Source organism: Phodopus roborovskii, unplaced genomic scaffold, assembly GCF_943737965.1.
Source record: "Phodopus roborovskii unplaced genomic scaffold, PHOROB, whole genome shotgun sequence".
NCBI classification, from domain to species: domain Eukaryota; kingdom Metazoa; phylum Chordata; class Mammalia; order Rodentia; family Cricetidae; genus Phodopus; species Phodopus roborovskii.
The window spans coordinates 18,463,018-18,475,027 of NW_026125052.1; the positions used below are offsets into that span (position 1 = coordinate 18,463,018).

The 12,010-nt window shown below is 44.3% G+C and overlaps 1 protein-coding gene across 1 annotated transcript in view; it reads right to left on the reverse strand.

The window, feature by feature from the left end:
* Window positions 1-6,630: 6,630 nt before the first annotated feature.
* LOC127221003 (leucine-rich repeat-containing protein 37A3) overlaps window positions 6,631-12,010 on the reverse strand; it is a 38,796-nt gene continuing 33,416 nt past the window's right edge. Inside the window, exons 13-14 of the mRNA XM_051182915.1 lie at window positions 11,693-11,797; window positions 6,631-6,823 (exon numbers count right to left, since the gene is read on the reverse strand). Coding sequence (XP_051038872.1) covers window positions 6,770-6,823; window positions 11,693-11,797 — 159 coding nt within the window. The 3' untranslated portion in view covers window positions 6,631-6,769. The remainder of the gene's footprint in view (window positions 6,824-11,692; window positions 11,798-12,010) is intronic.

Below are 12,010 nucleotides of genomic sequence, written 5' to 3' on the forward strand. Positions count from 1 at the left end.
GGATTATGTGGCTGCCTGCCTGGATCCTATAAGGCCCAAGTTTTTGGATCTTTACATTATCCATTCATTATATGGATGATATTCTGCTGGCAGCTCCCGCTGAAGAGAGATGTCTTAAAGCATTTGCTAAATTGCAGGAGCTCCTGGAGGCCCACGGATTTATTTTGGCCCCAGAGAGGGTTCAAAAGAAACCTCCTTACACCTATCTGGGCCACCAGATCCAACATACCGGTCTCCGGCCTCAAAGGCTCCAAATTGATTGTTCAAACTTAAAAACTCTTCATGATTGGCAAAAGTTTTTGGGAGATGTTCAATGGATCCACCCCTCTCTTTCCATTAAAACAGGAGAGCTTAGACCCTTTATGACATTCTTCTGGGGGGGGGGGGAATCTAGCTCCAACCTCTCCCAGACAAATTACCCGGGAGGCCAAGGAGGCCATCCAGTTGTTATTAAAAAGCATTGAAGCAGCCCATCTTGGCCGCCTAGATTATGGACAACCCCTTGTTGTGGTTGTTCTTTCCTCTGGTTTTTTACCCACCGCTGTTTTTTTTTTTTTTTTTGTCAAAACGGCCTCATATATTGGATTCATTTGTCAGCCTCCCCTAAGAAGGTGGTGTCCCCCTATTATGATTTGATATTACAATTGTTATGGAAAGCGCATAAATTTAGCATCCAAACCTTTGGAAAGCCCCCTGATGAGATCATTCTCCCCCCTATGACAAGGAAGAGGTTGAGCATTTACAGACCTCTCATGACAGATGGATGCTCTTTATCAATTACATCTACAGGAGCCAGATTTGATAACCACTACCCAAATAGCCCTTTGCTGTCCTTTTTTAGGCAGCACCCTGTAATTTTTCCTAAGATTATAAAGGAGGCTTCCCTTTTAGGGGCACGCACAGTATTTACGGATGGCTCCTCTAAGGGTTTTGCTGTAGTAGTTTCTGGTCAAATGCAAAAGAGGACACCTACAGGGCAATTGTCCACCCAGGCTGCTGAATTGGTTGCTTGCTGAATGGCCTTTCAGTTGTTTGATAAACAACTTTTTAATCTATATACTGATAGCATTTATGTTGCTAATATTGTAAAGCCATTAGAGACTTCTCCATATGTTCTTCCCACCTCTCAAGTTCATTCTCTTCTAGTTAAGCTTTGCCATCTTATCTGGCATTTGTGGGGTACCTACATGCCCATATAGTTCTCCCAGAACCCCTTGCCCAGGGCAATCAACTTGCTGATTCCTTAACTCAGCCCCCAATAGTCATGTTCACAGAGGAACAACACACCCGCCAGCTTCATGAGTGGTATCACCTAAATGCACACTCCTTTAAGTTTCATACTAACTGCTCCTTACCTGTTGCCACTCAGATTACTTCTCGATGCCCTGATTGTGCCCCTTATCATAATTCCCCCAGTGAGGGGGAGGGGGTGAATCCCTGGGGTTGAAGGACTAACAATCTTTGGCAAATAGCTGTCCCCCACCTGCCTCAAGCAGGAAAATTAAAATATATGCATGTTTCTGTGGATATATATTCTAAGGTGGTTTTTGCATCTGGAGAAAAGATTAAAGATGTCATCTCTCATTGTTTACAGGCCTTTGCTTATATGGGTGTTCCTGATATCTTAAAAACAGTTAGTGGCCCCGCATAAACTAGTCATCGCTTCATGGCCTTTTGCAAGGAACATCATATTAATCATTCATTTGGCATCCCACACAACCCTACGGGACAAGCCATCGTGGAACACACTCATGCCACCCTTAAAAATATTTTAATAAAATAAAAAAGGGGGAGTATAGGACCTCCCCCAATTCTCAATTATCTACCATACTTTATATTTAAAATTTTTTGACTATAGATAAAAATAACTTGTCTGCTATGGAGAGACATTGGAACAAACCCTCTCAAACACTGGGATGGGTCAAATGGAAGGACAAAATTACAGGACAAGGCAACCCCCCCCCCCCATTAGCTAGGGTCCAAGGGGCTGTTTGTGTTTTTTCCCCAGGAACAGAGAAACCTATTTGGATACCAGAATGACATGTTCACCCTGTGGATCCTGATCGGGAATCTAGTCCTGCTTTACTGGAACCTCTTGCCCATGGAGGGATGGACGGTTTGGGCCTTGGTGGGGACCCTCCCACCCCCTGTCCTGGTGCCAATTCCCTTTCTTTTCCACCAATCATTCCCTGGGACTACCGGCTGCCAACATGCCCCTGGAAACTTCATTACTGAGTACTTTGACCTTCCTGACACAGGGGAGCCTTTGCTTCCAGAGAGTGCTTAATGTTTCTCAATTGCCCAATGGGTCATTCTCGGTGTCATGCATAGTTTTGAGTAATGCTTCCATTGCTGATTTTCACCCCAATGCCAGTATGAGCAATTGCTTGGGTCCTAGAGATGTCCTATACTCTATAAACTTCAGGCTGGAACAGGGGAATGCTACTACATAGCCCCTTATACTCAGGCCCCTATGCTGGAAGCTCCCTGAAAACTATGACTTGCATAGGCCTTTGCCTTGTGGACACTGTGCACCACAAGAGCCATGGCGATTGAACAGAAAAGGGTCTTTGTGGTGGTTCAGACATTGCCCTCCCCATAAGAATTCCATAGATAACGGGCTCAAGTTCCATTTTAGAAACCCAAATCAAGCAAGAGTGACCCCAACATTCTCAGGGATGTTTCTTTGTGGGCCACGGACCTGTACAGATGCCCGTCCCCTTGTTCTACAATGGGGAACTGGGTTTAACACCACGGCCATTTGAAACCAGTCACAGGCTTTTGAGGACTCCTTGAGGGTTAACACATCTGTTGGGAGAAATTTCTCAGTGGTCAGCCTGGTTTGTGTCTTGCCACCCTTTATGTGGGTGACCTTTAATGGGTCCTTGGGGAGGGAGAATCTCTCAATTGTTCTTCCAGAACCTGCCCCCTGAGCAACTGCTGGTCCCCGACGGACACCAGTGGCCTAGTAATTAGAGTTCCTGCCCTCGCCCCCATGGTGGTGGAAGACCGACATGGGGGAGAAGAGATTATCCTCTACCGCTCAAAAAGGGACTTTGGTATTACTGCTGCCATCATTACTGCCATTACCGTGTCGGCAACTGTTACTGCCATTGCCGTGTCGGCAACTGTTGCTGCCATTGCAGGGCGCCGCCAACTGTCGCTCAGTCCGCCACCAACGCAGAGACTGTTAACCAGCTGGCGGGCAGAGTCAGCGAAGCTCTGGTTATGCAAAATGCCCTGAATGTTCCTATTCAGTTTGGACTCCTTAACTTAAATCAGCAAACTGCCTTACTTCAGGAACGAGTTGGTGTATTGCGGTTGGTGCATCAGGCCTCCTGATCACACTGTCATTCCTCTTGTGTCACCTTGTTTGAAATGCAAATGTCTCTGTAGAGGTCAACCGCATCAATGCATACTTGGCAGGGCCTTGGAATTCTTTTGTAAACTTTACCAATGTTTTGGCTCACCAGATAGTAGAGGTCAATAAGACTCGAATTGCTCCTATTTCAGCAGAGGGCTGGTGGAATGCAATGGCCCAGATCGGAGGTTGGATACAGTGTTGGGGTGGCGCATTGTCTCTAGGGGACTGGTAGCGACAGATCTTTTCACAAAAGGAACAGTTACATAGACAAGTGTTGCTCAGTCTGACCCATGGCTCTCCCAGCAGTCATGAGGTCTGGTTACAGATGCTGCAGAAATGAGGATCACCTATGACAGGCAACTTGTAGGGGAACCTCCTGTCTAAGGCAGGGGTTGCCAGGTCCCCCGGGAATGGGTAAGGGATGGCACACCCTACACAACCTAATCCAGGGATCTCTCATAGAAAATAAAAAAGAGGGAATTAAGGGAATTAAGTCCTTGGCTAAGAATTCACTTCCCCCTGCTGCCCTCAGGTCAGGCAGCTGTAACCGCAGGAAAAGAAAAACATGTTTACTAAGGCAAGAAGTTCCTTTGTTTTCCGCAACCTTGGGATGGGTTCTTAAAAAATGCTCTAACCGGTCCTTGGAACCTGAGATGACTAACTGCCCTCCTCACTTCCTCCTCTTCCATCTGGTGCCGGGGTATAAAAGCCAGCCCCAGAGCAAAATATAAGAAGAGCCAAGAGTCCTGTGTTGTTAATCCTGACACCCTCTGCAGATTCTCATACAGAGGCCGTGCAGGTGCGGCACCACCTAAAGAGCTATGAGTCAAGCTGCCTGGATTGGGAGAGCTCTGTGTAGTTTACTGTATATGTAACTTGGATGTAAAACTCCATAATCTAGCCAGGTGATAGTGGCACATGCTCCCAGCACTCTGGAGCCAGAGGCGGGAAGATTGCTGAGTTCAAGGCCAGCCTGATCTACAAATTCAGCTCCAGAAGAGCTAGCACTGAGTCTCAGGATTACCTAACTCTCACTGTCCTTATAGCATTTTTTGGTTGCTGGACAGGGACAGAGAGCATCCAGAGGCATCCTTGGGATCAGGAACCTGCTGGTGTTCATCTGTCTATGTTGTAAGGTATTTCTCCCTGAATAAACATCTATCCAGCCTATCTCCTGATCCTTATTAAACCACGATACATGATACCATGTTCCCCTTTTTGGTTAAGGTTTGTAAGAGTGGCATTTCAGCATTAACTAAATCTGCCTTCCTGATTTTATTCTGTGTTTCTGTCTTTTCTTTATCGTCTATAGCTAGCCTTTCCCTCATCCTCACACCCCGCACTCAGGTACGAACTTGGGGCTGGTTCCGATTGCAGCCCCATAAAGATAGCTTCTGACGAGAAAGGGAGCAAAGGGAGGGGTAGGTATTGGCCAACCAGGAACAGAGATGGAAGGGGGGAAGAGGAAGGGGAAAGAAAGGGGCTAAATGGTGGGAAGGTGCTCACTTAAAAACAGGGCCCTTTGAACTGTCTTGAGTATCTGCCTGAATGGCCGTATGCATATCCTGCCAATTGTTGGTGGTGGGTTCAGCATAATGCCTGAATCCTTACAATGAGGACAGTATTTGGGAGTTGGTTTGGCCTACCACCTTTTGAGGCAGGGTCTCCCTTGTCTGTTTCTTGCTGTGCACTCCAGGCTGCTGGCTTACAGGCTTCTAAGTCACCCTCCTGTCTTCACCTCCTATGTTGCTTTGATTGCAGATGTTTGCTACCCCATGCAGCATTTTTTTTTTTTTTAACTTGGATTCTGGATCAAACTTGGGTCACAAGGCTTGCATGGCACCTGCTCTCATGTGAGGAGCCATCTTATTGACCCACACTCTCAACTGCTGTGCGTCAGCTTTCATTTACTCCAGGACAAAGGCCTTTGACACTCACGAGTTTAAAAAAAATAATTTATTAATAAATGATAGCAGATCATTCTGTGCCTTCGGCGTCGTCACCTGCTTCGCTCTCTGTTGCTTCAGTGACCGACGTTTTCACGATCTGTGCCACCACCACTTCTCCCTTGACCTCCCTGGAAGAAGAGCAATGTCAAGGCTTTCAAACCCTGAAATGGAGCGAGTTGCCCTTAGCTCCTCATTTGAGCCAGATGTTTACCCTGGTACATCCTTATTGAAGATCTCCTCCTCGCCAGAGGACTCCTTGTCCTGTAGATCCTGAGCCATGTTTTTCTTACGTGTATCATGAAGAGGCCTGTACATATCTCTAAGCCATAGTGGCCACCTTAGCCAGAAAAACCCTTCCTAGGAAACAGAAAGGGAGACATTAGATATGTTAATCTCCGCCTTCTGCAGCCAAAACACTGAGTCTCAGGCTTACCTGATTCTCACTGTCCTTGTAGCATTTCTTACCCCTTGGAATAAAACACAAGCAGAAAATAGTTAGTGATTGTGTCATTTTTTTTTTTTTGAGTGTCTCTCTGGGGAACATCTTGGCTCTCCTCATAACAAAAATCACCCCAGCACTGGGACTTGAGAACAATTCCATGCATGTTTGGCTTCTAGGAACTTTCCAAGTCTATTCTAAGGCCTCACAATGCCCTTGGGGAGATCTTTGTATGTGGCTTGTCCTAGAGGATAGCCAAAGTGCCAGCATGACAAAAATCCCACTTATTCCATTGAGCAGACTTATTCCTTAGAAGAAGCCACCCTGAGCAGGAGCATTCTGCTGTCCTTCAGAACAAATTTCACATGCAGACTTGCTGAGGTGAGGAGAGGCCTCTCCTGCTTGTCTAGCTGCTTCATCCTCCAAGTGCAACAATGCCCAAGTCCACAGCACAGCTCACAGACTCACGGATTTCACCCTGCAGACTCCTCTGATGAGTGAGTTGTGAGATTTAAAAAAAATGATTTATTTTTATGTGCATTTGTGTTTTGCCTGCATGTATGCCACATGTTAGATGGCGGAGTTACAGGCAGTGTAAGCTGCCATATGGGTGCTGGGAATTGAACCTGGATCCTTCAAAAGAGCAGTCAATGCTCTTAACCACTGAGCCATTTCTCCAGCCCCAAGTTGTGAGATATTTGAAGGGCTTGACTGGCTAGGCATGGTGGATCATACCTATGATTCCTGTACTTGGGAGGCTGAAACAAGAGTTTGAGGCCAGCCTCGGGTACATAGTGAGGTCCTGAAGCTACCAACAGCAGAACAGGCACAGCCTAATCTTCTTTCCTTAAGGAAGTGGGGACACTTGGAGGCCCCTTGCTAGGCCTGGGTACACATGCCTCTTTGGGGAACCAGGCAAGACATTAGGGGAAATACCATTCTTCCTGAGTTTCCCCAATGAGGCCCAAGCTCTCTGCTATCTCTCAGGTTCTCCTGGAAGGATTGCTAATCTTGTATTTACCCTGCGGACTTTTCTTCATCTCCCTCTCTTGCTGCTCTGTGAGAATAAACCTGTTTTGGAAGAAAACACAATCATGATTATCACAGTGGCTTCTGTTTTCAATCTATATCAAATCCTTTTACTTAGTTGACATCTACCTGCTATTCTTCTCTTCTGTAACACCCTAGGGTCCCCCAAGTAGCTGGCACTTAATACTGTGTATTGACTCTTTTACATAAGATTCAACAAGTCCTAATAACAACTCTTAAAAGTCAAAGAAAGAAGTATCTTTAACTTTATCAAAGTATCTACCACCAGAAGAGCATTAGCAGTACCTCTTACCACAGCTACAAAGCATTTGTCTCTTGGTGAGGTCCTGAAATGTGACAAGGAATATAGATATGGTACTGAGGAGAAGGAACACAACTATTACTGTTAGTATCTGAAATAACGAACCAAAAAGTCCAAGACAATCAACTAACACTTGATTAGAATAAGAGCACCCAATACTAATCACAAAGTAAAAGAGATCAGGATACCAAGCCCAGTGGATTTCTCATCAATCTCCAATACAAACCAAGCAAGTTCCTACTTATGATAGTAATGGAGATAGTGTTTCAGAATAAATGTAACTTAGAATGAGCAAATTTTCTGATTAAAACTCGGCAATTCTTCTGGAGAACATTAAGAGAAATGACAAGCCAGTCTAGGCCACAGAGTGAATTTCTGTCTAAAAACAAAAACCAGACTAAAACAACAGCAAAAGCTTAGGGATTTATCTCAGTGATAGAGTGCAAGGCCTGGGTTTAATACCAAAGAGAAGAGGGAGGAGGAGGTGGCAATAACAATGACAGCTATAAGGCATGCTGTGAAGGCATCAGTTGTCACGTAAAGTAGAATTGTAAATGCCATGCCATTTTATTAAATGCCCTTCCTCTACAATGAGATTAATTACTACCTTAAATGCCATCCTAGATACTTCACCCAGTAGCTGATGGAAGCAGAAGCAGACACCCACAGCAAAGCACTGAGCCCTACTCATGGAATCCAGGTGCAGTGAGGGAGGAATGATGAGTAAAGGGGTCAAGATCATGCTGGGGAAATACACAGAAACAGCTGACCTGAGCAAATGGGAGCTCACAGACCCCAGTTTGACAGCTAGAACCAGCATTGGACTGACCCAGGCCCCCCGAATGTGGGTGCCAGTTGGAAGGCCAGAGCAGTCTATGGGACCTCTGGCAGTGGAACCAGTATTTATCCCTAATGCACGAATGGATTTTGGGAGCCCATTCCCTATAGACGGATACTCTCTCAGACTAGATACACAGGGGAGGGCCTAGGCCTTGCCCCAAATGAAATGACAGACTTTGGTGATCCCCCAGGGGAGGCCTCACCATCCCTGGGTAGTGGATAGGGGATGGGATGGAGAGGGAACTGGGATTGGTATATATAAAATAAGATTGTTTTTAATTTAAATATATATATATATATATATATATATATATATATATATATATATATTTGAAAAAATATAAATAAGAGGCCGGAGAGATGGCTCAGAAGTTAAGAGCACTGACTGACCTTCCAGAAGACCTGTGGAATATTCCTATACATTGTGTGATTATATGTGGATGTAATTTGTTTAATAAAGAAGCTGACTGGCCAGTAGCTGAACAGAATAAAGTTAGGTATGGGAACCAAACTGAGAATGTGGGGAGGAGAAGGGTAGAGTTAGAGGAGTCAACAGCAGAAGCAGAGAGGAGCAAGATGGACATGCCACACTGAAAAAAAGGTACAAAGCCACATGGCAAAGGATAGGTAAGAAATATAGATTAATTTAAATGCAAAGAGTTAGCTAGTAAGGCTGAGCTATTAATAGCTGAGCATTTGTAATTAATATTAAGTCTCCATGTTGGTTATTGGGAACTGGTGGGAAGGAAAGAAACATCTGTCAACAAATGGTGCCCAATGTGAGGCATGACTTTCATATAAAACCCGAGAGAGCCTAGAAAAGGCCACCAGAGTGGCCAGCCATGGTACAGGGCTGAGTGTCCTGCCTGTGGACTTGAGCAGCCAGTGTACCATGAGTCAAGCTGTGTGGGGCATTCCTGCAGTCTCTCATACCAATCACAGTAAAGAAAAGCATCTTCTGACAGCTTCCTGAGGCAGAGGACACTCTGCTTAGCAGTCTAAAGGCTCATGTGGTCAAAAAAGATTATAGATATGCAATAAAGATAGATTCAGATTCAGATGGTTTAATAAAGAATCTGACCAGCCAATAGCTGAACAGGTTAGGCAGGAGAGCCGAACTGAGATCGTGGGGAGAAAGGCAGAGTTGGTAGAGTCAGAGGAGTCAACAGCAGAAGCAGAGAGAAGCAACATGAGCATGCCATACTGAGAAAAGGTCCCAAACCAATGGCAAAGGATAGATAAGAAATACAGGTTAAGGGCTGTAGAGATGGCTCAGAGGTTAAGAGCACTGACTGCTCTTCCAACGGTCCTGGGTTTAATTCCCAGCAACCACATGGTGGCTCACAACCATCTGTAATGAGATCTGATGTCCTCTTCTGGCCGGCTGGCATACATGCAGACAGAGCACTGTATACATAATAATTAAATAAATAAATAAATAAATACATCTTTAAAAAAGAAATATAGGTTAATTTAAATGTAAGAATTAGTAGTAACAAGCCTGAGCTATTGGCTAAGCATTTGTAATTACCATTAAGTCTCTATGTTGGTTATTTGGAAACTGGTGGGTGGAAAAGAAACATCTGCCAACAACAACCTAGGTTCAATTACAAACACCCACATGGTGGCTCACAACTGTCTGTAACTCCAGTTTCAGAGGATGCAATAATCTCTTTTGGCTTCCATAGGCACCAGGTACAAACATGGTGTACAGACATACACAAAGCAAGAAGATGACAAGTTGAAGGCCAGCTTCAGGCACATAGTGAATTCCAGGCCATTCTAGCTACAGGAAGCCCTGTCTAAAGCCCCTTCACTCCTGGGGTGGAGTGAAATGACAACATAATGCTAGGAAAGTGCTAGAAAGTAGTAGCAGAAGTGCCTGGATTCCCTGAGGTGACAAAGTCTCTATAACAAAGCATAACTCATGCACAAGGAGGAACAGGCTGGTAGATGAGTGGCTTTGGCTACAGACACTTTCTTTTCCCACTGGTTTATTTTTCCATGAAATAGATTAACACTTTGGGTGGTTTGCAATGGTTTCCTTGTTCTCTCACACTCCCAATAGTTCCTGATTGTCTCTAAGCAGGGGAAACTGAGCAGTGATGTGAAGGGTCAGTGAAGGGGTAGGGCTAGGGGGACCTGGAGCTTTACTCTTGGATTGGTCACATACATTTCTCTTTCATTCTAGGAGAGGCTTGAGAAGATCTTTCCCGAAGGAGTCAATGATTAGATCAGACAATGAATGGAGAACTCTGTCCTGTGCTCAGCAGGCACAAGTGCTAATATTCCTAAGGCTGCTAAAGGCTTCTTTCTGTCTATGGAGCTGGGACTAGACAGCTCTTTTCCCGATGGGGATATATTCTATACATATGTTTCTCTTATTGGTTGATGAATAAAGCACTGTGGCCAATGAGGCAGGATGATAGGTGGGACTAGGAGACAAGGAGGATTTGGGAAGTGTAGGCAGATAGCAGTCGAGATGTAGGACATCTGGGTAAGCCACAGCCTCATGGCAATACATAGACTGATAAATATGGGTTAATAATTAAGACAGAGTTAGCCAATAAGAAGCCCTAGCCATTGTCCAACAGCTTTATAACTAATAGGGTCTCTCTGTGTTATTTTGGGACTGATGAAGCTCTGGGACCAGGCTGGTGGGAATGAGTGCTCATAACACTCTTCCACCACACACTTATTTGTAAATTTACTTCTGTTTTCTCTATCATCAGTTCTTTAAGGTAAAGAGTTATAGTAAGCTTTCATTACTTGGCCACAAAATAGTTAGGTTCTATTATCATTTATTCATTTTTCACCACTGACTAAACTATTACAGGGTCACATTTCAAAGGTTTTAGTGTCTAGGAAAGTAGATCATGCTTAGTGTGCACAGGCCATAGCTAAATCCTCAGACTTCAGTCCCTGCATTCAAATGACTGGAGCATTGGTTTGTCCATTGCTTTTCTGTCTGTTATTATTTAATCTGTATTTTTTTTAGACAGCATTTCTTATATTCCTGGCCTGAGTTCCCTAAATTGCTAAGGATGACTGTGAACTCTGGGTCACCCTGCTTTTGTTTCCCAAGATCTCGAGTTGCAGAAGCTTGCAAACATCTTTCTCTGCTGCTATTTTAAGTAAGTACTGGATTGTGTTATTCCCCCCCATTAGCAGAACTAATGGGATGCTTCACTTCTATTCTTTGAACACCACTGCTATCTATCACAGGCAAAACACCAGGCATGCTTACTGTTCTTACAGAGCCCATCATCTAAACTGGCAGAAGAAATAATGAAAATGTGAATAAAGGCAAGCACAGGGTGAATTGTAGACACAACTAAAGAGCAATATAGGACTTTACAGATAATTCCTGGGAGGTTACAACCACAGTAGGTGTGCAGGTGCTGTCTATGCAGTAGCCAGAGGACATCCTCCCAGGGGGTTTGTGAACTGATCCCATGTTGATCTCTGCCTTCTAGGCTCAAAATTCTGTCATCGTCATTGACGGAGAACTTCCCACTGCTCTCACAGCATCTCACACCAACACCACCCCACCCATCATCCTACACCAAATCAGAATGTTACATAAGGGCCTGACATTGAGGAGTCCTGCTTCACAGACAGAATACCTGTGAACACACGGGGACATTACTTGTAGACAGAGATGGTAAGTGGCTCAGGTTTTCAGTTCCCAGGTTCTAAATCTATTACACAGACTGTATATTCTGGACACATAAATGTATTATCCTTACCTCAATGAGACAGAAAATGATAATCAAAACTGTCACTACTACAGTTACAGATATTGCCAAGATGACTTTGTTGTTGTAGCCGTATCCTGGAACTTCTTTTGTGAGCTAAAGAGTACAAAATAAGTGAATAAGTAGATATTATTGTTGTCAAATAATAAAGTAAAAAGAATGAAAGAAGGTGAAGAATAGTTGTTTGAAATTCATTCTTGATCTGTGCATGGTAACATATATTCTAGCAACTTGGAAGTTAAGATAGGAGAACTGCCATGAGTTTGACACCAACTTAGGCTACATAGTGAGCAGGTCATTTTGAACTAT